Source organism: Bos mutus, chromosome 6, assembly GCF_027580195.1.
Source record: "Bos mutus isolate GX-2022 chromosome 6, NWIPB_WYAK_1.1, whole genome shotgun sequence".
In the NCBI taxonomy this organism is placed as follows: domain Eukaryota; kingdom Metazoa; phylum Chordata; class Mammalia; order Artiodactyla; family Bovidae; genus Bos; species Bos mutus.
In genome coordinates this window covers 11,583,016-11,608,906 of record NC_091622.1, presented here as the reverse complement: position 1 = coordinate 11,608,906, position 25,891 = coordinate 11,583,016, and the positions used below count along the sequence as shown (strand labels likewise).

At 39.9% G+C, this 25,891-nt stretch overlaps 2 protein-coding genes across 3 annotated transcripts in view; both read right to left on the bottom strand.

Moving 5' to 3' along the window:
* The window catches only part of ARSJ (arylsulfatase family member J), an 87,012-nt gene extending 62,664 nt beyond the window's left edge, over positions 1 to 24,348 (bottom strand). Inside the window, exon 1 of the mRNA XM_070371947.1 lies at positions 23,573 to 24,348. Coding sequence (XP_070228048.1) covers positions 23,573 to 23,973 — 401 coding nt within the window. The 5' untranslated portion in view covers positions 23,974 to 24,348. The remainder of the gene's footprint in view (positions 1 to 23,572) is intronic.
* The window catches only part of LOC138988209 (uncharacterized), a 179,096-nt gene extending 153,439 nt beyond the window's left edge, over positions 1 to 25,657 (bottom strand). The window contains exons 1-2 of one of the 2 annotated variants that reach the window (XM_070371948.1): positions 24,322 to 25,176; positions 16,401 to 16,598 (exon numbers count right to left, since the gene is read on the bottom strand). In XM_070371948.1, coding sequence (XP_070228049.1) covers positions 24,556 to 25,176 — 621 coding nt within the window. In that variant the 3' untranslated portion in view covers positions 16,401 to 16,598; positions 24,322 to 24,555. Of the gene's footprint in view, positions 1 to 16,400; positions 16,599 to 24,321 lie in introns of those variants that run through there. The other variant, XM_070371949.1, reaches the window with a different exon arrangement.
* Positions 25,658 to 25,891: the final 234 nt, after the last annotated feature.

Below are 25,891 nucleotides of genomic sequence, written 5' to 3'. Positions count from 1 at the left end.
GAAAAAAGTGGTGGAAAAAGAGAATGGTGCCCATGGACATTTCACAAGCTGTTGCAATCGTACAGGTAAGATGAACCTACAGAACTATGCGTGTTGTCACACAGATAATACATTTTACTTTAGAATAATTAATGCTTTTAATAACTATAAGTAGATCATAATTATGAAATGTTTTTGGGCAGGGCCAGGCTTGGGGAGGCAGGTCTTGAAGGGGACTCATTACACAGTAAGTTAATAGCATTAAGGCTTCTTTAAGCATCTGATTTTTAAAAGTTAATTTCAGAGTCCCCTCCTGAGAAAAGGGAACACAAAAATAAATCTTGTATGACTGCAAAGCTAAGCAATACATTTAAAACGTAAAATTAAATCAACTATTTAAGAATGGCAATGGGTCTTTAAAGTTCTTCTGCAACAATGTGACTTTTAATTCCATCAAGTAGGAAAATTTCAAATCAATCTTTCCAGGATATAGCATTGAAAGACAAAACGTAACAACTCCAAAGTTCTCTTTCTATCGCTGAATACAAAGCCGTACTTACAAACGCACAACATATCTTCTCATAGTTCATGGCCACTGATTTGTTTGTATATTGAACACAATGGTTTGTTTCTTTAATTTTTTTTTTAAGTAACATTAACTTGTAAGAAAGACTCCAAATTGCCCATGTGAAGAAAAACCTTAATAGTCAGATAGAATTTCATCCACATGGCTTAAACACATCTTTTAATCTTATGATGTAATGGCAGTCATAAAACTTTTATGAATAAATAACAAATTGGTCAAGCACACAGACCTTCAAAGACATCTCTTTGGATATCATCCCTTAAATCAGGAGCCAGTGATTACCATTCTGGAAAAGGGAAAGGCTATCCAGTCCAGTATTTTGGCCTGGAGAATTCCACGGACTGTATAGTCCAGGGGGTCGCAAAGAGTCGGACACGACTGATTACCATTCTATTCTCCATGCTAAGGTGCTCAAGAAAACCATTTTGTACTGAGTGACATATATAAGTGCAGAAAATCTTTTAAAATTTGCAAGTTGTTTTGGGAACCTTTTTAAAAGAAACTGTAAGCCAGCATATGGAAAGTTATAAATGTGGCCCAAGTCTGCCTGGAATTTAATTAGAGATGCCTTCCAGCTGTTGCTAGTGCCTGTAGCCTCTGTTTCCTCTTACTCTCTCCTTCCAAACTGCCATGGAAATGAAAGCTGAACAGCAGTTCTTCTTCTGCAACTTGAACTGAGTGAGGCTGCCCAGTAAAAAACGAGGTGAAGAATCAGCCGACTTACTCAGTGTCCCTGTGCATAAAGCACTGCAGTATGAAAATCCGGCCGAACTGGAGAGAGCTACAGAAGCAAAATTAGTGTCAAATAAAAACTTGCATGCTTAACCAGGAGCAAGAACAGTGTTATCAAGGTTATGATTAAAGACAGAATGCAGTCTAATATTTCACTATGTGTAGAAAGATTAAGGAATGCATTAATTATTTTTCTGTTTGTACTAGATATCCCAAACCAGACACCTATCATAATTAAAGAAGGTCTGTGCATCATTAGTGTTAATAAATATCAAGCCTCTGCATTATAGATTTGCTATTTTTCTCTTTATATAGTAACCTGAATATTTTGTCTGTAGCTCTTATAAATACACACCCACACATATACACACACACATGTCTTTATATACCAAGGCTTAATACATAGCATATTTGGAGGACACTGATCTGGATCCTTAAGAATAAGTAATATTTCAAATAGGCTGCGAAGAGGATGATTGTGGCATAATTTTACCTCTCTCACTGGTTTAATCACTTACTTCCCACTAAACTCCCCTCTATTTTCTGCTGTGCCTTCACCCACCTCTTCAAGCATTTGTCCCTATCTTGAAAATGCCCTCTCTTTGAACCTGCTACTTTTTAAATTACCACATAGTTCTCTCTTGCTTTTGTTTCAAGGCCAAAGCCCTCATACAGGTTACACACACTCTTTTTATTACTATTCCACTGACCCTTTTAACAACCTCTCCAGAATCAAAGCTTTTTGAGTTTGGAGGGGCAGATAAAATGTCTTTCTTCTGAAAATAATGATTTTAAAGGACCATAAATATTGTAATAATAACTAGAACTAACTGAAAAGAACATTTCTCTTCAGGCAAATGTTGTTAAGAAATCTGCCTCAAATTGCTGCAGACATATTTTTGAATGGCTTATCTAGAACACACACCTCAGAAGCCAACAGTGCACTGCGGGGGTTGGGGAATGGAGAAATGATTTCTGTTTATCCTCAGTCCAGTGCTCCGTCACATTAACAGCTTTACTTCTAAATATGCACGGCATTTCCTTTTAAAAATCTTCTGTTTAATGTTTCAAATGCACAGAACAGTCCTGACCCAGCGAATAAATTTCCTAATGCTGAATCATTCTGGCCAAACGTGAGTCAGAGTAATAAAGTTCCTCAGGACACTCAGCTATTAGAACATCAGGGACTTTTGTGAACCTGTGAACAATTTCACAGTCTCAAGGGAGACAGAGTGTTCAACTTTTATGAATGGCCAGGGTAAGAGAGAAATCACAATAAATTTGTTTCATGTCTTTTTTTTAAAATTGAAGTATAGTTGATGTATATATTATATATGTTACAGGTGTACAATAAAGTGATTCACAATTTTTTCATGTCTTTTCTGAATTTCAACATTTATTAGAGGAACCTCAATTTGCTATCCTTTTTAATTTATGTAGGTACAATGATCATGTATAGCATTTAAATATAAATTTTACAGATGCTATATTTCACTTTGTATTCATTTAGTTTGATTTTTTCAGACCATTTGGCAACTATAATTAATTTAAGGTTAACTCACTGGAAGATTGTATATGGTCGCATAGTAGCAAATGGTATCTGGTTTCTGAAAATGGGAGTCCAAATATAAAGCCAAAGAGCATGGTTTAAAGTTAGAATATTCCCCACCTTGAATTCTGATTAATTCTTATTTTGGTTAATGTTTCTATGATCTCCCACTCCTCTGAATAGAACTTTTCTGAAAATCTTCTAGTTTCTCCTCCACTTCAAGCTATGTTCATTCAGGTACTAAGTAATGTCCATTCTATCAATATCTGTCTCTTGGAGCCCTGGAGACTGAACGGAGGGGCTGTGAGCCTGCATTAGAAGGAAGGGGTTGAGGCTGGGAACTCTCTCCAGCAGCAGTTCTGCTTTCGTATGTTTTGTATACGGGGCTATTCCATCAAAGAATTCACTTGAATAAAAAGTTCCACGGTTTAAAAAAAAAAAAAAAGTCTGTAAATTACAGAGCAGGTTTTAAGTCCAACAAGGAAATAAACCAATTTACGTATGGCAGACAAACATGCATGAACTGGCCAGCTCCTTGAGGTCAAAAGCAAGTAATGGAGAAAGAGACAGCCGTCCAGTTCCTGTGTAGACAGCCTGGGATGTGTACTCAGAGCCTGCTTCTGAGACCAGGAGAAGGCCTCCAGCACTTGGGAAGTGAAATAACACTTACGTGACAGGACAATGTGGCTTGGCTACAGTTTCACACAAAGACTTAAAATTAAGAGACTTAGAGGAGGGACTGGAAAGATTCTTTATATTCAGCATTCTTTAAGAAACAAATCATTGAAAATTTTCTTTCCCATCAGTAGGAGATTTTTTGCAGTGCTTGTTCTTAAAATCCAAGAAAGGGAAACATGCTCTGGTATAACCTTTTGATCTCAGTTGTAGGGGGTTAACTAAGGTGAATGCATGGCCACAAACATTCCTCTCACCATAGCTTTTCTCAGTGTCTGCACAGCTGTTGACTGACTCTTTGGTCCAGAGAAACAGCAGCAGAAGTCAGCAGTAACACAACTTACTGAGGTGGTTTATAAGTTATTCAGGAAGAGTTTTACTAACGTGAAGAGCAAAAAGAAGAGATCACCTAAGTGGAAAATTTTCCTAAATGGCTATTTTTCTAAAAATAAAAGCAGATCTTCTACTTTTAGCCATTTCAAACTGAGACGCAAAATGGATGTAAATGAAAACCACTGTATTACAAGAAGCAAAGCCTTAACATCGTAACTCTAAACTTACAGGTGCAGAGCTAAGCACAAAGCATTGTCCAGACCGAATGGTCCTGACAGTGATCCAAGAGAAAGGGAGAAACGTGTGACTGCATGCGTGTTTGCATACACTTGACACCCAGTGTGAAGTAGCAGCATTTTCAGCATGACAGAAACCGAGAGGAATATTGAGTTCATACACCAGGTATGAACTTGTTGGTTTCTTGTTGGTTTCCTTTTTTAAAAAAATCAACCATTTAAGACACTCTACATGTGCAGGGTTTGTGTGGTTAAGTGACAGGAATGATGAATTCACCCAGTCAGTACCATTCTGGGACAGCCTTGGGGCTGGACAGCCATCCTTGCTCTAAAAAGCCCCCTCTTCCACACTTATCTAAGCTGCTTCAAAGGTCTTTCATTTGAAGTATTAGGAAGTGGCTAAATTAGAACGCAAATGCAGATCTTCTGACCACCATTTACTACTCTTCGCTTAAATTATACCATGAAGTGAAGTGAAGTGAAGTCACTCAGTCGTGTCCGACTCTTTGTGACCCCATCGGCAGTAGCCTACCAGGCTCCGCCGTCCATGGGATTTTCCAGGCAAGAATACTGGAGTGGGCTGCCATTTCCTTCTCCAGGGGATCTTCCCAACCCAGGGATAGAACCCGGGTCTCCTGCATTGCAGACAGACACTTTACCGTCTGAGCCACCAGGGAAGCCCCTAAATTATACCATAAAATGAAATATATATATACATGTATATAATGAAAATATACATATTACTGTAATCCTTCAAACATCAAGGAGTCAGGCAAAGGAAGGAGAATGGAGAAACAGGCTATTTTTTCACCAGTGGGCTTTGAAGTGTACAAGGTAATTATTAAAGAGGTTTCTCTAAATTATGACTTAATCTGCTTGAGTGAGTACTTGTTTCTGTTTTTGTGTTTTTGCTAGCAGCAGAATGAATGACCTTAAAGTTGTACTTAATTCATCTTTTTCTTTCCAATCATACAACCCACTTGTAGTCTACCGCAAATTTCTGCTTTGCCTCTGAAACGTGCTCAGAGTTAACCCTCTCTGTCACCCCTCTCCACAGCCCATCATCTCTCAAACAGGTTAGTGCTATGGTCTCTTTACTAGGCCTCTAGGTCTTCCTGCTGTAAACCTTATCTCTAGGATCTACCCTCAGCACATCTGCCGAAGCAATTCTGTTAACACCCAAGGTGGGTCGTGTCACCCCTCTGCTCTTCACTTAGAGTGGAAGTCAGAGTCTCTGCCTTGGTCAGCAATGCACTACAGGACCTGGGTCCCTTGACCACCTTGACCTCCCCTCCCCTTACTCTCCCCTGCCCCTGTCTGATCCAGTCAAGCTGGACTGGCCTCTGGATGGTAAGTGAGCAGACCAGGGGTGCTCCTGTCACGGGGCCAGTGCAGTTACTGTTCTGTCTGCCTGGAGCAGTGACGTAGGAGGCTCCGTCCTTCACCTCCTTAGTGAAGCCTTCCCTGACCTCCATGATATTGCCCTCTTCACCCTTAACCCTTAATCTCTTAATTTCTGCCCTGTTTCCTGGTATGTTTTCCTTTACAGGGCATACTGCCTCCTGTGCATGCTATGTCGTGCACACGTTTCAGTCATGTCCCACTCTGCGACCCCATGGACTGTATGTAACCCGCCAGGCTCCTCTGTCGATGGGATTCTCCAGGCATGAATATTGGAGTGGGTTGTCATGCCCTCCTCGAGGGGATCTTCCCGACCCAGGGATCAAACCCGCATCTCTTATGTCTCCTGCATTGGTAGGTGGGTTCTTTACCACTGCACTATCTGGGAAGCCCATTCTGCCCCCGGCACACTATACATCTGATCTAGATGTGTCTCCTAGGACTAGAATATAACCACCACGAGAAAAGGGAGTTTTGGAGGTTGTGTTGACTGAAATGTTTCCCAGTGCCTAGAACACTATCTAGCAAAAAGTAGGTGCTTAGTATTGAATGAATGAATAAATGAATTTCAAGGAAATAAAAACAAGAAGCCCAACCACAGCAAGGATCGTTACCTCCTGAACTATTAACTGGTAATGGGAAGTTTTAGGAAGACTTACACCAAGTCTGACAAATTAGTCAATGCATAGTTTCTCCCCTATAGAATGTCTAAGGATTTGCATTTGACTTTGGGGATTTCCTTTACAAGACTGAGAAATATTTTTAACATTAACCTCAATGTTAAACATTAACGTTGAGGTTAATGTTCAATATGTAACGTTAACATTCACCTACCTCACACATTTGTGATGTGGACTGAGTGCCAATATAAACATTTGCCTCAAAAAAACCTCTAAATTACCTATTTTTGTTGTTGTTGTTATTTTGACATCGGAGACATTCAGAGCCACACCAGAAAGGAGATCTGCAGGACTTCCTTGGTGGTCCGGGGGTTAAGAATCCGCCTTCCAGTGTGCTCTGGAGCCTCCGTGCCACAACCAGAGAGCAGCCAATGGCTAGAGAAGCTAGAGAAACCTGTGTGCCACAACTAAGCCCCTACAAGGCCAAAGAAGGAGAGAAAGAAAAGCGATCGGAAAAGTGTTATTGTTAGAACCAAGTCATTAAATTATTTTAGCAAATCTTGGACTCCTGATCCAAATGCCTCAACTTTCTTTTAAAGGTAAGTGATGACAATGAATTCCTCAGCTGTGTTAGAGTGTGTACAACCTTGTAGAAAATTAGGATATACATGTATATGAAACTGATGCCAACTTGATCAAATTCATAGTTTGAGTTAAACAAGACCCCAAAATAAATGTCTACTTTCTTTGGGTTGGCCTTATAGTAGAAAGGTTCTACAAGAAAAAAGCAACATGTCCAAATGCCTACATTTCCTAGCATCTTTAATTTCAGGATGCATAAAGTGACTGCTACATAAATGGTTAAAAAAGTAGAGAGAGAGATACAGATGGTAATACACAGTCATGGAACATTAAATGCCCAAACTGTACTGTCATCAATCAATGTATTATCAATATGTTATCAATGTAGTTCTCAGATGCACAACTTCAGCATTACCAGGCAGAGTGACAGAGATGTGGCATCTCAGGGCCCACCCTACTACTCCTACTACTACTACTACTAAGTCACTTCAGTCGTGTCCAACTCTGTGCCACCCCATAGACGGCAGCCCACCAGGCTCCCCCGTCCCTGGGATTCTCCGGGCAAGTACACTGGAGCGGGTTGCCATTTCCTTCTCCAATGCATGAGAGGAAAAGTGAAAGTGAAGTTGCTCAGTCGTATCCGACTCTTAGCGACCCCATGGACAGCAGCCCACCAGGCTCCTCCGTCCGTGGGATTTTGAAAAAAATATCTGAGGAAGTGCCCAGAGGAACGAAAGGAATGAAGGCTTTAGCAAATTCTCCAGTGGTTAATATTTTGATTAATAATTTAAGTATTAAAAATTCTGAAAGGTAAACTCATAACATTATCCTTAATTTATATATAAAACAAATGAAGAACAAGAATGGAGCCCAGTTTTCCCAAACTGAATGGGAAAGCCAGTTTTAAAAGAGTTCTGGTTCTTAGAATAACTATATTTAGCTCTTTGTTGTTGAACAAGATACTCATTTATTTCTACTCTAAAGATAAGCTGTACAGCTAGCTATACCAAATCCATCCTGTCAACCATCTGTGTAATGTAGTGGAAAATCATAGTTTTGGGGTTGGAATTCTAGTCTCATTACTTACCATAGGACTTTGCCAAAGGCATTTTACTTCTGAGAGCTTGATTTTTTTCTTATGTAAAATGTGGATATTAATATTTATACACAAATTATAAGGCTTAGTCAGTTCAGTTCAGTCGCTCAGTCGTGTCTGACTCTTTGCTACCCCATGAACCGCAGCATGCCAGGCCTCCCTGTCCATCACCAACTCCGGGAGTTCACTCAGACTCACGTCCATCAAGTCAGTGATGCCATCCAGCCATCTCATCTTCTGTCGTCCCCTTCTCCTCCTGCCCCCAATCCCTCCCAGCATCAGAGACTTTTCCAATGAGTCAACTCTTGGCATGAGGTGGCCAAAGTACTGGAGTTTCAGCTTTAGCATCATTCCTTCCAAAGAAATCCCAGGGCTGATCTCCTTCAGAATGGACTGGCTGGATCTCCTTGCAGTCCAAGGGACTCTCAAGAGTCTTCTCTAACACCACAGTTCAAAAGCATCAATTCTTCGGCGCTCAGCCTTCTTCACAGTCCAACTCTCACATCCATACATGACCACAGGAGAAACCATAGCCTTGACTAGACGGACCTTTGTTGGCAAAGTAATGTCTCTGCTTTTGAATATGCTATCTAGGTTGGTCATAACTTTCCTTCCAAGGAGTAAGCGTCTTTTAATTTCATGGCTGCAATCACCATCTGCAGTGATTTTGGAGCCCCCAAAAATAAAGTCTGACACTGTTTCCACTGTTTCCCCATCTGTTCCCCATGAAGTGATGGGACCAGATGCCATGATCTTCGTTTTCTGAATGTTGAGTTTTAAGCCAACTTTTTCACTCTCCTCTTTCACTTTCATCAAGAGGCTTTTTAGTTCCTCTTCACTTTCTGCCATAAGGGTGGTGTCATCTGCATATCTGAGGTTATTAACATTTCTCCCGGCAATTTTGATTCCAGCTTGTGCTTCTTCCAGCCCAGCGTTTCTCATGATGTACTCTGCATAGAAGTTAAATAAGCAGGGTACAATATACAGCCTTGACGTACTCCTTTTCCTATTTGGAACCAGTCTGTTGTTCCATGTCCAGTTCTAACTGTTGCTTCCTGACCTGCATACAAATTTCTCAAGAGGCAGATCAGGTGGTCTGGTATTCCCATCTCTTTCAGAATTTTCCACAGTTTCTTGTGATCCACACAGTCAAAGGCTTTGGCATAGTCAATAAAGCAGAAATAGATGTTTTTCTGGAACTCTCTTGCTTTTTCGATGATCCAGCGGATGTTGGCAATTTGATCTCTGGTTCCTCTGCCTTTTCTAAAACCAGCTTGAACATCAGGAAGTTCACAGTTCACGTATTGCTGAAGCCTGGCTTGGAGAATTTTGAGCAGTACTTTACTAGCGTGTGAGATGAGTGCAATTGTGCGGTAGTTTGAGCATTTTTTGGCATTGCCTTTCTTTGGGATTGGAATGAAAACTGATCTTTTCCAGTCCCGTGGCCACTGCTGAGTTTTCCAAATTTGCTGGCATATTGAGTGCAGCACTTTCACAGCATCATCTTTCAGGATTTGAAATAGCTCAACTGGAATTCCATCACCTCCACTAGCTTTGCTCGTAGTGATGCTTCCTAAAGCCCACTTGACTTCACCTTCCAGGATGTCTGGCTCTAGGTCAGTGATCACATCATGGTGATTGTCTGGGTCGTGAAGATCTTTTTTGTACAGTTCTTCTGTGTATTCTTGCCATCTCTTCTTAATATATTCTGCTTCTGTTAGGTCCATACCATTTCTGGCCTTTATCGAGCCCATCTTTGCATGAAACGTTCCCTTGGTATCTCTAATTTTCTTGAAGAGACCTCTAGTCTTTCCTATTCTGTTGTTTTCCTCTATTTCTTTGTATTGATCGCTGAAGAAGGCTTTCTTATCTCTTCTTGCTATACTTTGGAACTCTGCATTCAGATGCTTATATCTTTCCTTTTCTCCTTTGCTTTTTGCCTCTCTTCTTTTCACAGCTATTTGTAAGGCCTCCCAGACAGCCATTTTGCTTTTGTGCATTTCTTTTCCATGGGGATGGTCTTGATCCCTGTCTCCTATACAATGTCACAAACCTCATTGCATAGTTCACCAGGCACTCTATCAGATCTAGGCCCTTAAATCTATTTCTCACTTCAACTGTATAATTATAAGGGATTTGATTTAGGTCATACCTGAATGGTCTAGTGGTTTTCCTTACTTTCTTCAATTTAAGTCTGAATTTTGCAATAAGGAGTTCATGATCTGAGCCACAGTCAGCTCCTGGTTTTGTCTTTGCTGACTGTATAGAGCTTCTCCATCTTTGGCTGCAAAGAATATAATCAATCTGATTTCGGTGTTGACCATCTGGTGATGTCCATGTGTAGAATATTCTCTTGTGTTGCGGAAGAGGGTGTTTGTTATGACCAGTGCATTTTCTTGGCAAAACTCTATTAGTCTTTGCCCTGCTTCATTCCGCATTCCAAGACCAAATCTGCTTGTTACTCCAGGTGTTTCTTGACTCCCTACTTTTGCATTCCAGTCCCCTATAATGAAAAGGACATCTTTTTGGGGTGTTAGTCCTAAAAAGTCTTGTAGGTCTTCATAGAACCGTTCAACTTCAGCTTCTTCAGCATTACTGGTTTGGGCATAGGCTTGGATTACTGTGATATTGAATGGTTTGCCTTGGAAACGAACAGAGATCATTCTGTCGTTTTTGAGATTGCATCCAAGTACTGCATTTTGGACTCTTTTGTTGACCATGATGGCTACTCCATTTCTTCTGAGGGATTCCTGCCCGCAGTAGTAGATATAATGGTCATCTGAGTTAAATTCACCCATTCCAGTCCATTTCAGTTCGCTGATTCCTAGAATGTCGACATTCACTCTTGCCGTTTCTTGTTTGACCACTTCCAATTTGCCTTGATTCATGGACCTAACATTCCAGGTTCCTATGCAATATTGCCCTTTACAGCATCGGACCTTGCTTCTATCACCAGTCACATCCACAGCTGGGTATTCTTTTTGCTTTGGCTCCATCCCTTCATTCTTTCTGGAGTTATTTCTCCACTGATCTCCAGTAGCATACTGGGCACCTACTGACCTGGGGAGTTTCTCTTTCAGTATCCTATCATTTTGCCTTTTCATACTATTCATGGGGTTCTCAAGGCAAGAATACTGAAGTGGTTTGCCATTCCCTTCTCCAGTGGACCACATTCTGTCAGATCTCTCCATCATGACCCACCCATCTTGGGTTGCCCCACGGGCATGGCTTAGTTTCATTGAGTTAGACAAGGCTGTAGTCCTAGTGTGATTAGATTGACTAGTTTTCTGTGAGTATGGTTTCAGTGTGTCTGCCCTCTGATGCCCTCATATAATTTAGAAAATTGTATTATATATTAATATACACATATAAAATATATATATGCCAAATAATACTTAAGTTCCAAATAAATGTCACATCTCTCGTCTAAGATTTTATCTTCAACTAAATCATTTAGCTATAAAAATGTATAGTTATATTAATTTTATAGCATTATAAAGACACCCAAACAAGACTCAAAGTAAAAAACTGATTTTAGGTATTTGAACTGATACTTTTAAGAGTGTTCAAAAAATCTAAATTAAACTTTAATTGATGAATATGAATTACTCAGTTCACATAAATTTATTATATATTTATTATGGCTTTATCTTCTGTAAGAACTTGATGTGTTTAAAAGATATAACATGGTCTTTAACCTCATGAAATTCAATCTCAAAGATAATTATTAAGTCTAATAAAGCAATTAAAAACTTCTTGAGTTTTTCAGATCCAAGATTATGGCATAATCTTTCTGTAAATTTCTAATAAATTACAGATTGAAAATCTTAAAATTTTGATCACCTATAGTATACATTAACATTATAGTATACATTATTATGGCATACATTAATACAATTAACATTATAGTATTAGATTATATTATCACAATTGTAATAAACATTGATAATTATAATATTGCAATATATTTATAACTATAGTATAATATCGATTGATAATTATTGATAAATGTAGATTGACAGATTTAACTATAGATTAATGTAGTATGAATTAATAATTTAGAATGGAGTTCCCAAGTATAGATAACTCATGAATTTTTGCTAGGTGGGAGAGCAGAGAAATTGGGTCAATTAACTTTTTTTCATGTTTTTGTTTGTGGATGCAAGGAACTAAAATTCATTCACATGCAGATGAAAACGATTTTGTGGAGATTAAAACATTTAACAATAAAAGAGAAAAAGCGTAAAATTTAAGAATCAAGTGTCTGAGGAGGCAAGGAGCTCTGGGAGGTGTGTGTCTGACAGATGCAAGTACTTCAATGCCTACTGGAGGAAGGAAAGCAGACAACGTGGCTACTGCTGCCACTGGGTTCGGAAATTTTGTACTGGTAATATGAAAGAATGGCACCCCACTCCAGTACTTTTGCCTGGAAAATCCCATGGATGGAGGAGCCTGGTGGGCTGCAGTCCATGGGGTCGCTAGGAGTCGGACACGACTGAGCGACTTCACTTTCTCTTTTCACTTTCATGCATTGGAGAAGGAAATGGCAACCCATTCCAGTGTTCTTGCCTGGAGAATCCCAGGGATGGGGGAGCCTGGTGTGCTGCCATCTCTGGGGTCACAAAGAGTCGGACACGAATGAAGTGACTTAGCATAGCATAGCATAGCAATATGAAAGAGATAATTCCCTATTGCTTCTTTTCTCTCAATGGAATTTTGAAGTAAAGCAGTGAGCTGATGAGGGGATATTGGCAGCTTGAGATGAGAAATCTTGAAGAATTGGACACAAACTAGAGGATACAATTCTGAAGAACTGGACACATACTTGAAATCTTGAAAGTTCTGAAGAATTGGACACACTGAACAGAAAAGTGCCCAGTGATTAAAGGATCACTGGGCGTTCTTGTGTGCCTATTTTGGATCTGTGATCATGAATTTAATTTAATCAAATACTGGCTGTCACTCAGACATCTGCTTCTATGCCCACTTACTCACTTGGACCTTCTCAGACACTGAATGTTGCCAAATTATGCTTATCCAGTTTGTCTGGACACTGTGCATGGAACAGTCCAGTACTCTCACAGGATCTTGTCGGTTTCCCCAGCCTTCTTCTCATCCAGGGCTACTTCCTTTCTTCCTCCAACAAGTTGGAGAACAACCAAGTATTGAGAAAGTAATCAATGTATCTCCTCAGCAAGAGGACAATGACTTAATAATCATTTTCTGGCTTTTCTCTCCGCCAAGCCCAGGTACTTGGTAGACTGATACTCACCATATGATAGAGACATGATCTGGTCAGTGGAGAGAAGAGTCCCCATTCATTACTTTAAAATGATCAACAATGTTCTTTGTTGGAAAAAGGTGTGTGCAACATGCCTTTGAATTCTAAGAATTTTATCACTTGTGTACTGACTGCTGCATCTTATATAGGCCCAAAAACGTGTACCTGTGTATAAAGGTGTAAATGATCAAAGAAGTGATGGAGGGGAGATGGGGGACGTAGATGGTCGGGAAGGATGCAATTGTATTTTTCCAGGAGACAATGAAGAACATTCTAGAAAAGCGAATTCTGCTTAGAAGGGAACAGGGCTTTAAGGGGAATAGCTTTGGTATCCTGGCAGTGATAATCCAAAGAGGGTATAAAGGGGAAAGTGTTAGGAGACTGTACCAGAATCTTGTCAGAGGCCAGATTTTGAAGGTCCTGATATGAAATAGTTAGGAATTGGGCTTTAGTCTACAGGTAATGGCAGCTTCTAAAAGATTTTATGCAGCGAGTGGCATAATTTTGACTGTGTGATTTTGACAGAGATTTCACTCAGGTCTTAGTGTGCACTGTGGATTCAAATGGTGCAGGCAGTATAATCATTTAAGAGGTAATGAAATAGTGATCATAAAGCACACGAAATTCCAGTCACCACGAAGCCTAGAACAAAATCTTAATTCAAAACTCTTTATTGCACACCTACTGAGTGGTCATCCCTGGGTTAAGCTAAGCTAGCACGCAAACATAAATAAGTTACAGAATTATATTCAATAAAATGTTTTTAAATTACTGTTGATTGAAGGAATTTGAAATAATTAATCACTGGCCTTTCCACTACCCAACTTTTAATTCTCATTTAGTGTGGTACTCTTAATGTTACTGTTTAAACATACATCTGGCTTTGCTTGTCACAGGCTTAGCAGGGTTCCAACAGATTCTGCCAAGCATGATGAGAGCAATACGCCAAGCGTGACAACCAACAGCAACACATACGACCTGCAAGTGCAGAAACTTAAAAGAAAAATAGAGCCCTAATCACCTTCTTGGACATTTCAGAACTAAAAATATCATATGAAAAACTGTGATGGATAAAATAGATTAAAATTGAAATATAAGGGATTTACTTGTAAATTTTTGTACTTATAGATTGAAATTGGAAAAGAGATATGAGTACACACACAGCTTTTAAAAAGAACAAGTAGTCAGTTCTTTTAAAGTCAGTGATTAAACATTAAGGAGATATAGTTCTAAATATAGAGGAATTTTTACTTAAAAATTATATAATACTTGAGAGTTTTCCAATTATTTTCCTCATATGTTATCTCAGTTAAACATTAAGGAGATATAGTTCTAAATATAGAGGAATTTTTACTTAAAAATTATATAATACTTCAAAGTTTTCCAATTATTTTCCTCATATGTTATCTCAGTTAAGTGCTACAACCTTTGAGATTGTCATTACTCCTATTCTATAGATAAAATCATAGAGTCTCCAAAAGATTAAATTACTCATTCAAGGTCATAGTCTGGACTTTCCTAAATCAGAACTGTAATTCAGATTTCCTCACTATATTCTGTTATTTCTGCTGTGTCACATGGTCTGCCAGAGGGAAATACATAATTGTTTATTCATCTTTTCATTCATTCATTCTTCATGCCTGTTTGTACAAAGCACTGGGTTGGCTGCTGTGAAATTTATGGAGGTAATAAATCAGCCTTGCCACTCAGGGGACCAGCGTGTGAACGAGGTGGAAAATCGTGCCTAATAAGACAGTAACAGAAAGAATTATGTAAGGTCATCACTGGAATAAATATTTCTGGCTAAGGAATCATGGAAACCTGTATAGGAAAGGTGGTATTTTAGCCGAGTCTTAATGAGCGACTGGCATTAGGGCCAAGTGAGATAGGATGTGAATTCCAAGGAGTGGAAACAGTCTGTGCAAAAGGAGGGAGAAAGTCACGTATGAGACATGCTCGAGAAACAGTGAATCATTCTTTTCGCTGGAGTACAGAGTTTAAAGATAAAGAAAGATAAGGCTAAAATTGTTTTCGAAGACTGGACTAAGGTATTTACAAATTTCATGGCAGAAGGAATGGGGTGATGAAAACAGCAAGGATGTTGTTGAAGCCACACGAGTTTAGATTCCAATACATGTTCTGCTGCTTAGAAGCTGTGTGAACACCAAAAACTTACATAATTTCTCTAAAACATTCAGATACCTATAAAATGAGGGTATTTGTTAAATATTTGATAAATATTTGTCAAAATTATAAAAATATTTTACCCTCAGGGTGATGTGAAGGTCAAATGACAGGATGTTTGAAAAGCAACCGGCACAAGGAAGCCCTCAGTAAAAATCACTTTCCTTCCCCATTCTGCGGTAGTCATTGGGAACTAGAGACCCTAGTTTGCTGAGGCTGGTGATATAATGAGTCATGTCCCAGTAAAGTAAATGTGGTGGGTGAATTAGGGAGAGAGAGGAGGAGAAGCAGGAGGGACAAAAAGTCTTTTTTGTAATAAAGCACACAGGGAAATGAATGTCTCAATGAAGTTACACTCTTGGGAATATTTAATATCTGGAATGAGAAAAGAACATTGCTACACACTCTAATTATATCAAAGTAAAATACAGAAAAAGACTACATAAAAATGAATTCCATAATATTGCTATAGTAAAAAGTCCAAACGAAACGAAACTTTGAAATAAAGTTTCCATGCTGAGCTCCTACTAGAAGCAGGAGTTCCAAGCCTTTTGGTTCCTCCCTTGTCTTTGATCTCTGGGAGAGGTCATAAGGATGAAACAAAATGATCTGAACTTCAGCACCTGGATAAATTTACACCTTACAGGACAGCCATTCAGGAAACTCATCAGATTTACCTGAATAGGAATTCATTTCAAAGGGTGTCTTTTTAAAAAGACTCATTTATAAGTAGGGTCTTTGATCAGAAGGGTGTGCAAGATAGCTTACTTGACTCTGATTCTACTGCCAGGAAAATCCATATGGTAAAAGAGGAAGAGACAGCTATTTGTTGAATGGTGTCATCTATTGAGCCATTCTTTTTGAAATGGATATGTGAGGTTTTTAAAGTCACGCAGGCCATTTGCTATTAACATTCATGTTCCAAAGCCAAAGTGTTCCTTCCAAACTTCTCCAACTACAAACATTTTTCTAAATGTTTACGTGTATTATTTAAATATTTATGAATGCAATAAGTGAACTCTTAGTAACTGGTATTTATTGTGTACTTTTAGGGTGTATAACACTATTTAAAACTAGGTCTTGGAGAAAAGAAATGGATGGAAGAAGCATGCATGATCCTTGATGTTTACAATCTAAGTGTGTGTGGGGGGGGTGGATATTGTGTGTATGTATCACATGTCTGTGAAATGGAACGATCAAGAAACCTTTGCTTTCTTCAATCTTTCTCCCAGGCTGGGTCCGATCAAGAAACCTTTGCTTTCTTCAATCTTTCTCCCAGGCTGGGTCCTGGGACTCTTTGCTTCAGGGCTGTAATGTTTGTACCTGGACACACCTCTCTTCAAGCTACAAAATATAAAGAAACAATATAGGACTAAAAATAACTGTGTGCCTGTGCCCCTGGGGCAAATTCTGCACAAAAAGATACAAAAAGACAACCCTCCCCCCGCCTACCAAAACTGCCATTTCTGAAGAGCCAGGAGCAAAAACAGGGTACTGTGCATGCACCCTGCACTCAATACCACAAAGGGGTGGGCAAACCATCTAAGCCACTCCTCCAGTCTGATCCGCGCCCCCCGGACACACCCCTACCTTCAATCCATATAAGGAATAAGCCTGCCCCCTCTCCTTGGGGGAGGAGCAATGGATCTTGTTACTTATTTTGCTCCGTCCTGCAGCCAGCACAGGAGCCCCAGTAAAGCCTTGCCTGAATTTCTTATCTGGCCTTTAGTCAATTTCTATTGACTGGAGAAGGCCAAGACTCTGGTTGATATCAAAAGAGTTCAATTACTCTTTCAAGGTTTTCATTACTGGGGTAACTGTTAGCTGACAATTTCATATCTGAAACCAATAGTTTCTAAACTACCGGAAGACACATTCTCTTGCTGCTACAGCCCACTGCAAAAAGCCAACACAGATCTTGTCTTTCTGGACAAAACCCCCAGATCTGACTGTGTGCCTGACTGTACAGTGTGGCTGCAGTAGCTGGCTATGGATAGGCAGGAGGCCCCGCTCAGTCAATCTCTAGAAAGAAGCTGTAATTACAACTTGCACATATTTCCTAAGAGATCATCTGGAAAAATTCTCACCATGCTTTTCAGCTTCTTTTATTTCAATCTTCACAAGAACTGCAGTCTTTCTCCAATCTTTACAATGTATCTTTCACTCAGAGTCTAATCTCTCTCTCTATATATCACTGTATATTCTCTGCTCTGATTAAATCCTTCTCCCCTCTTAACTCCTTCTTTCCAAAGAGCCTTCTGTTACTAAAAATCTGTCATCAGCAAAATCCTCTATGACCTCATCTGTTTCCTGGACATTCCTTCCATCTTGTTGCTCTGGCTGACTGCTGGTTATCCTCTCAACTTAAGACGATTCTTCTACCCACAGGCCAATTATCAAGCATTCCGAAGCAGGGATTGGGTATTTTCCTAGTGGCACTTCTACATGGTTTGGCTCCTATTTCTTTTTAAAGGCTCAACTTTTTTGAAAAGTCAGGCAACAGATCAGAGGCTCATTATCTTTCCTATTATGGGCTTCCCTGATGGCTCAGTGGTAAAGAATCTGCCAGCCAATGCAGGAGATGTGGGTTTGATCCCCCTTGAGAAGGAAATGGCGACCCACTGCAGTATTCTTGCCTGGAGGATTCCATGGACAGAGGATTCCGAGGAGCTACAGTCCATGGGGTCACAAAGAGTCAGATACAACTTAAGAGAACTAAACAACAACAATCTTTCCTATTAGAGTCCTCCAATTCCAGGCCCTGCCCTCTCTCTGCTTCCAGTCAGATTCCAGCAACTAGCTTACTGTGCTCTTTAATACAGTTTCTCCCATTGTTCTTAATGGTTCAAATATCCACCCAAGTGATCCATCAACTCCATGTCTGTCTCACACCTTGCCTTCACTTCTAAAGCTTTATCCTCCATCTCACGATTCTCCTATCATTTCTAAAAACTGCACTACTTATAAAATTTTGCTTCAGCATGCATTTCTTCAACCATCATTATCTACCTTTCCAGTTTTCCAAGTTGACTGTAGTGTCCTCACTTCAACCCTAGACAGACAATCCATTGACCCTGGCACTTTTTAAAAGAATATAAACTGCTTATAGTCTTCCTCTTTCCTTTGCCAAGTTTAGAGTCTAAAGACCTACTCTATTCACTTGGCAAAGCTCCAAATCTAGTGAAATCCACCTCTTCAACAGAGCTTCTTCTGCACTCACACACCTGAACATGGTGTAAGAAAAACAAGCGAGGACTGGTCTCTGTTTAAATTTATGGCCGCAGATCTCAAATGGGTTCTCGTCGTGGCCCCAGTATTTTTACAGCACTTCTCTACTTAATTCACTTTCTCACTCTCCTAGAATATTTTCTATCTGTCTTTCAACCTTAAGATTCTCATTCTCATCTAATGAACTCATTTATTATTTCACTTAGAAAGTAGAATAATCAGAAGAGAACTACCTCATATTCTCCAAAACCAAATCCTTCAACTTCTTTGAATCTGTACATCTATACCCTCCCTTCTTTCATATGAAAATGAATGAACTAGTAAAGAATAGCTTAGGCAATTTGGAAGAAGAGCAAGTAAAAGGACTTACATTACAAATATCAATATTTATTATAGAGCTACAATAGTTAAGGGAATGTAGGATTGGCAGAAGAATGGACAGCGTTAACGGTATAGATGCTTTTGAACTGTGGTGTTGGAGAAGACTCTTGAGAGTCCCTTGGACTGCAAGGAGATCCAACCAGTCCATTCTGAAGGAGATCAGCCCTGGAATTTCCTTGGAAGGACTGATGCTAAAGCTGAAACTCCAGTACTTTGGCCACCTCATGCGAAGAGTTGACTCATTGGAAAAGTCTCTGATGCTGGGAGAGATTGGGGGCAGGAGGAGAAGGGGACAGAGGATGAGATGGCTGGATGGCATCACTGACTCGATGGACGTGAGTCTGAGTGAATTCCGGGAGTTGGTGATGGACGGGGAGGCCTGGTGTGCTGTGATTCATGGGGTCGCAAAGAGTCGGACTCGACTGAGCGACTGAACTGAACTGAACTGAACGGTGTAGAATAGAGTCCAGAAACAGACCCAAACACATACCTTTTCTGGTTTATGAAAAAGATGACACTGTGGTAAAGTGGAGAAAGTATATTTCTAATAAATAGTGTGGATTAAGTGAGTTTACATATGGAAAACAGTTGGTTTGAATCCTGATTTATACCACATTAGAAATTAATTCCAGATGAATTATAGATGGAAACAAAAAGAAGACTATAAAAATTTTTTAAAAGACCATTGTAATGATCTTGATTTAGTCAAAGATACCTTAAATAGGACATCAAGAAAAAGATTATAAATAAGCCTATAATAAATTTAAAACCCTCTGTTCATCAAAAAACATTAAGAAAGTGAAAAAAACAAGTCACAGAATGGGAGAGGTCATTTGCAATTCAAATATCTGACAAAGGAATAGAATATAAAAATAACTACCACAAATCAATAAGGAAAAGCAATCACCTAATGAAAACTCAGGCAAAAAATCAGATACAAGTAAATATCCAGTCCATAAAAATATGAAATATGCTCAATTTCTTCAGTCACCAGGGAAATACAAACCAAACCATAATGGTATACCAGTGCATAATAACCAAAATGACTAAAATGAAAGAGATACCAACCAGTGTTAGCAATAATGTGAAGCAAACTTTCCATTGCTAATGAGAATATATGGTGGCTGAGCCACTTTAGGTAAGTGCTAGGAAGTATCTACAAAAAGTGGGTGTGTGTGTATATATATATATATATATATATATTCTAATTATCCAGTAATCCTGCTTTTTGATAGATACCTAGACACATACAAATATATTCACCAAAAATATATGCAAGTATGTTTATGGCAGCACTATTAATAATGGCCCAACACCAAAAAAACCCACATGTCATTCAACAGAATGGAAGAATAAATATAGTATATTTATATAAAAGAACACTATTCACTGATGAGAATAAGTGGATTATAATTCCAGCCGACAATATGGGTGAATTTTACAACAAAATGTTAATAGAAAGAAGCCAGACATTAAAAAATACCTTTTCTACCATTCTATTTATATGAAGTTCAAAAACAGGCAAAATAAAGTGTTAGAAGCTGGGTCGTGATTACCCTTGGCGAGTTGCAGGGGTTGTTTTTTTTTTTTTTTATTAATTTATCAAATCAAATATCGTATTACAAATACACATTATTTGGTTTATCTTTACATTTGTTAAATGATCATCATGGTATTTCAAGTGGGAAAAAATGAATAACAAAATAGTCAGAACAAAAAAGTATTGCCAAAGATATATATTCAGCTCAGACTGCCAGTTTTTTCAACTCTAAAGTCTGCATGAAACACATCTAAATTTTGCAAAATTTATAATTCTTCTGAGGCCTTCATTATATTCTCTTTAAGAAGAAATGATGTCATTGCTATATGTCTTTATTTGAAAAACTATTTTTTTTTAAAGGTGGGAAAATTACTTTGAAATAAATCAAATGTAGGCAGCTGCTTTCTCAATCAACCTTTCTATCTCCAGTCTAACTTTGAACACTTACAGTGTTGTTTCTCAAAGCCCAGTACACAGAATGTCTGCATTACTCTCTCTCCTGGAATCGACTGCCACATCTACTCAAAGTAGGGATAACAGTAACAACCACCTCATAGAACTGTTGGAAAGATTCAATGAGATAAAAATGCATTATCTCGGAACACAGGAACTGCTCAGTAGATGCCAGTGTTTAATATTAACACTCAGTTTATATTAGTATCATTATTAGAATAACTGGATACGTTTGTTAAATTACTATTAATTTCTGGGCTCAACCCCAGACCACTGAAGCTGGAAGACTATACTTCAGCTACTAGCAGTTGGGCTGATTCTTTTTGCACAAACTTGAGAGTCACGGTCCAGAGATTAGGGCTTACTTCTTTGCTCCTCACAGTTCCAATATAGGCATCTGTACACAGTGAATGCTTATTGACAGGCTGGCTTATGTTCAATATTGCCAGACTGATAGGATGTAAATTGTTAAAGAAATTGGAATTTATCATAGCTATGTACAGTATAAGGGAATAGATTTTTACATTTTGACTCCAGCAAAATATAAAGGCAGGATTGTTTTGTTAATAGTATCAAAAGTAGCTCCAGCTTCAATCACTTCAACTCTTCCTTCATAAATGTGACAGTCTTTGAATTTTATCATATTCCACATAACCTGTTCTTTCCCTTAATGTAATTCGTTAATTTAGGTTTTCTATTAACTTTAGAGGATCCAGAAATAATAGAAAAGTACCCATGTAGAGGACAAATGATCATATTTTCTGGGCTTGCATTATGAATATTAGACCCAGAACCAGGCTTCTATAACCACTTTCTTTCTTACATCTGTGTTCATTTAAGGAAGGTTCCAGCAATTTGTCTAAAAGGAGAACTGAAAGTGTAAACGTCTTCAACTGTTTAATTCAAACAGAAATTTAAGTCAAATCACAGTAGTAATTTGAACTTTTTTTCTATAAAACAGTTACACAACTTGTTACACTGAACAGAAAAATTTAACAAGGAGAATCAATCTTTTCCTGAGGTGTTTGCATTGAAAAGACAGGAAAGTCAACCTTTGACAACAAAGAAAAATGAGAATTTATTTCCACCTTGACTTCTGCTTCCTGTCATTAATTAAACATCAAGATTGAAAGATAAAAACCTAGATATTTTATCAGTGCAAGATAATGCTTTAGGGACTAGATGTTTTTTGATGGAAAAAAAAAGTCTTAAATGTTCTAGTGTGAAAGATAAATTAATACCATTTAGGTATATGTTTTTCAATTACTCTTAGCTATCTGAATAAATCCAAATTCTATAAATTTAGTCGAAGAGTTTCAGTGAAGCATTTACAACAAATTTATTTCAAATACCAAATATAAGGATGTTTGGGATTAGATATAAAGAACTTGACCCTCAGGCCATCAAATGGACTTGTTATTTTCTAGCCAACAGTCTGCTACTTTATAAATACCAAATGCCCCTGACTTTCTGATGCCACAGTTAACCTTTAGAATGACTCTTAAGTACAGTGAGTCTTCTTTACTCTCACTCTCAAGACAGGAAATGATTGGATTTTTTTTTTTTTTTTCTGGCAGTGATGCTAACTTCTGACAGTTTGCTAAGCAGTGGAAATCGGGTAGTAAGCAAAAGTCTCTGCAAGACAGAGATTCCTACAAAATAGTCTTTATTTTTCCAATGGATACTGGCTACTCTTACAGGAACCAATTCCAAGAACAACTTCACTGAAGCAAGTCTACCCTGAAACTGAAATCACAAGACTCATTCACTGAAACCTCTAAGGCTTTTCTTCTACCTCTGTCCACGAGCTAAACCTCTGGGTCTCCTAGTTTATCTCCATTCCACAGGCTGAATTTGGACCAGCAAACTAGTTATAGTAACCTATATTCGGATAGGATAGAGTAAAAATATGAATGAGTGAACGCCCTGAGTAGGAGATTTAGCTATTTAGCAAAGTAACAATAATATTAAAAACACTTTCTTAAGCATCCAAATAATCTTATCTTTCTTAGAGTTAATCAGAAAATCCCCAGACATGTGAGGGACAGTGGAAGACTTCGGATGAATTTTAACTCATACTGAGCATTTACCACTGTATTTTCTCCCCTTTTTGAGAACTGTCTTGGTGATTACATATTGCCTTCCCTAATGATCTTGTAAGAGAAAATTACCTATCAAAGACCCAGAGTCCCATGTACACTGACCAGATTTTACACTGCCTTCCATAAGTTTCTTTGCCCTTCTTCTCTCTGTGCTTACCTGTGGCTTTGATTATTCAATCCTAGATTTACAAATAAACCAAGAGTCCAGAAAAATTTTGGTCTATTTCTCTTACCAGTGACGGTGACTAGGAATTCTGACACCGGAAACAAAATCTAAGTGAGCTCAAAAGCCAAAATCCATTTAGAAAGGAACACTTCTGGAGATCTCTGGTTGGTAGATGGGAGTTTATAAGTTCTGATCTCATTTTAAAACTCTGAACGCACTTCACAGCGGGCTGAGAGTAAGGAAAATGAGACTAATCTAGCGAGGAGACTTTCAAGATCATCAACAGGACATCCATTTTAATACCCACCACAGCTAAATGCATTAAATCCATCCATTCATTCACTCGTTCATTCATTTAGTTTCCCATATTTACTGCAACTCCATTAAGTTAGGAGCTGCATCTTAATTAAATGCTTAAGATATCTGCAAAGAATAAAGTAACACTTACTTTCCAGTAATAAACTGACTCCTGGACGGTGTGCAAATAGGCTGGACATAGTAGTTCTCCAGTTTAACTCCTTCGGCAGCAAGCTTGTCAAGAGTGGGAGTCTTTATCTCTGATCCATGGTAACCCACATCTCTAAATCCCTGATCATCCGCTAGGATGAAAATGAGATGGGGCTGGGACAGGGCAGTTACGCTGGGCTCCAGTCTCTCTCCAGTTTGAGCTCGCAAAGCCCCTTCTTCCTCCTCCTCCAAGCCCTGGCCCCAGGATAGGTAACCATAAGTGAGGAGGCTGAGAACCCAGAAGCCTGCCAGCGCCCCCATGGCTAGCATCTTTCTGGGCCAGACCCAGGTCTGTGGAGAAGGTGGCGGAGGCAGAGGCCCCGCGCAGCCCCTGGGGGCCATTCACTCTGGTCCCAGCTGAGACTCCAAAGCAGAGCAACGCACCCCGCGCCGCCGCTGGCGCACACATGCACGCAGGAGGAACAGACTCAACAGGCGGTGGAGGGGCTCCACCTGGAAAGAAGTCCTGTTCTCCTCTCAGCTGTCCCCACGTCCAACAACTTTAATCTTCTAGAAGTGGTGGCTTAAGGGACGGGACGTGTGAGAAAACAAGGAGTCGCTTTTCTCCATCAAATTGCACTTTCCCCCCCTCCTCGCTCCCCAAAGTAGCTTCCACACAAAAAGTCAAAGCCTCCACCCAAAAGTTCCCAAGAGGAAAACAAAAAAATCAAGTAAGGAACTGAAAATCACCTTGGGCAGGAACTACTCGTGGCCGGAACTTTTCGCCCTCGAGGATGAGGAGTTGAGGAGGGTCTTGCGGAGTTGGGAGGCGCGCGCACTGAAGGATGTGAGATCGACCGTCGGTCTAGAAGTCCCCTCAGCTGCAAAGTACTGGGAAGCTGAACCGCCGATAAAAAGCACTAGCCAAGGCAGATAAAGAGCTGCAGGCAGTGAACCGGAGTCCTGATCACTTTCTCCACTCTTTCAGGGCTCTGTTTCTCTTTCCTCTCCCAGGCGTTTGCCAATCTCTCCGACACTCTCCAGGCGGCCAAATGAGTAAAAAACACCCCGCTTAACCGATCTCCCTCCACCGTTGACCACCCCTTCGTTGTAGGAACTTCTCCTCGCCCCTGGAGCCCTCGGGGCGCAAATCGGTCCCTGACCCCGCGCCTGCTCCGCGCCAAGCACGCTTGGTCTCCGCGGGGTTGGAGCACCCGCGGAAGCGCTGCAAGCTGCGTGCGTTTTGTCAGCTAACCAACTTAGTTCTGGCACTCGGAGTTCTTTGCTGCCTCCACCCTCTTTTCTCTCCAGTGAATCACAGAACCGTACTTTCTGCTTCAGCTCCCCCAGGAAGAGGGGGAGGGGTAAAGTCGGTTTAGAGGTTCGATCTTGCCTTTTTCCCTTCCGGGAGGAGGATGGAAGAGGTAGGGGAGGCTTTGCCAGAGAGACAGTGCTGCTCGCTGCTTGAGCCCTGCGGGATCGCGGGCTACAGCTTCCCTGGGTCTCCAGGAGGACTGCCTTCCGTCCTTCCGAGAGGGGAAGACGGCTGCGGGAATGGGGAAGAGGGAAGCAGGCGCTTTTCCTCGAGGGTCTGCAGATCAACATCTCGCTCACCCATCCCGAATGCTGCGCCTGCAAACTTTTTCTAGCTTCTGGAGGGAGAGAGAAAGGAAGCGCAGGAGAAACAACAGAGTGCGCAGACACACTCTCTTTTCTGATTTTCCTTTACTAGCCTCCCCCTCCCCCAATTTTTCCTACTTTTATCCCCGCCTCTTTTTTTTTTTTTTTTCAAACAGTCGCGACTACAAGTTGAATTTCCTTTGGCTATTGCTGGCTTCCTGATTTTTGGCTATTGCTGACTTCCTGATTAGCGTCTCTCTACGTGAAGACACTGAAATCGCCTTCTTCCATCTCCCCAAACTTACCCACAGCTATCTCCAGCCAAGAACACGGAGAGGAAGAAGAGTTGCACGTTTCACCCCCAGGAACCACGAGGCCGGTCTGCACTCCTGCAGTAAAGAAACCACCATTTCCCATCTAGAAATTCGGGCAACTCTGCCCCCCTCCCCTTTTTTTTTAAACTGTGGAGTAAAACAAAAGCTTGTCTTGATTGTGAAGATACGCCTGCTTTTACTAGAGTAGTGTTTTTAAAGCCCTGCTCCAAGACAGGAAGGGGGTTTATAGTATCTGATGGGGAGGCAATCAAGGCCAGGAGCCACTGAGACATACTTTCCCCCTCCCCAAAGTTATTCAGCAGCTATTTATTGGGCACCTACTATGTGCTGGCACATAAAATGTCAGATTCTCTTTGTTGCCTAGA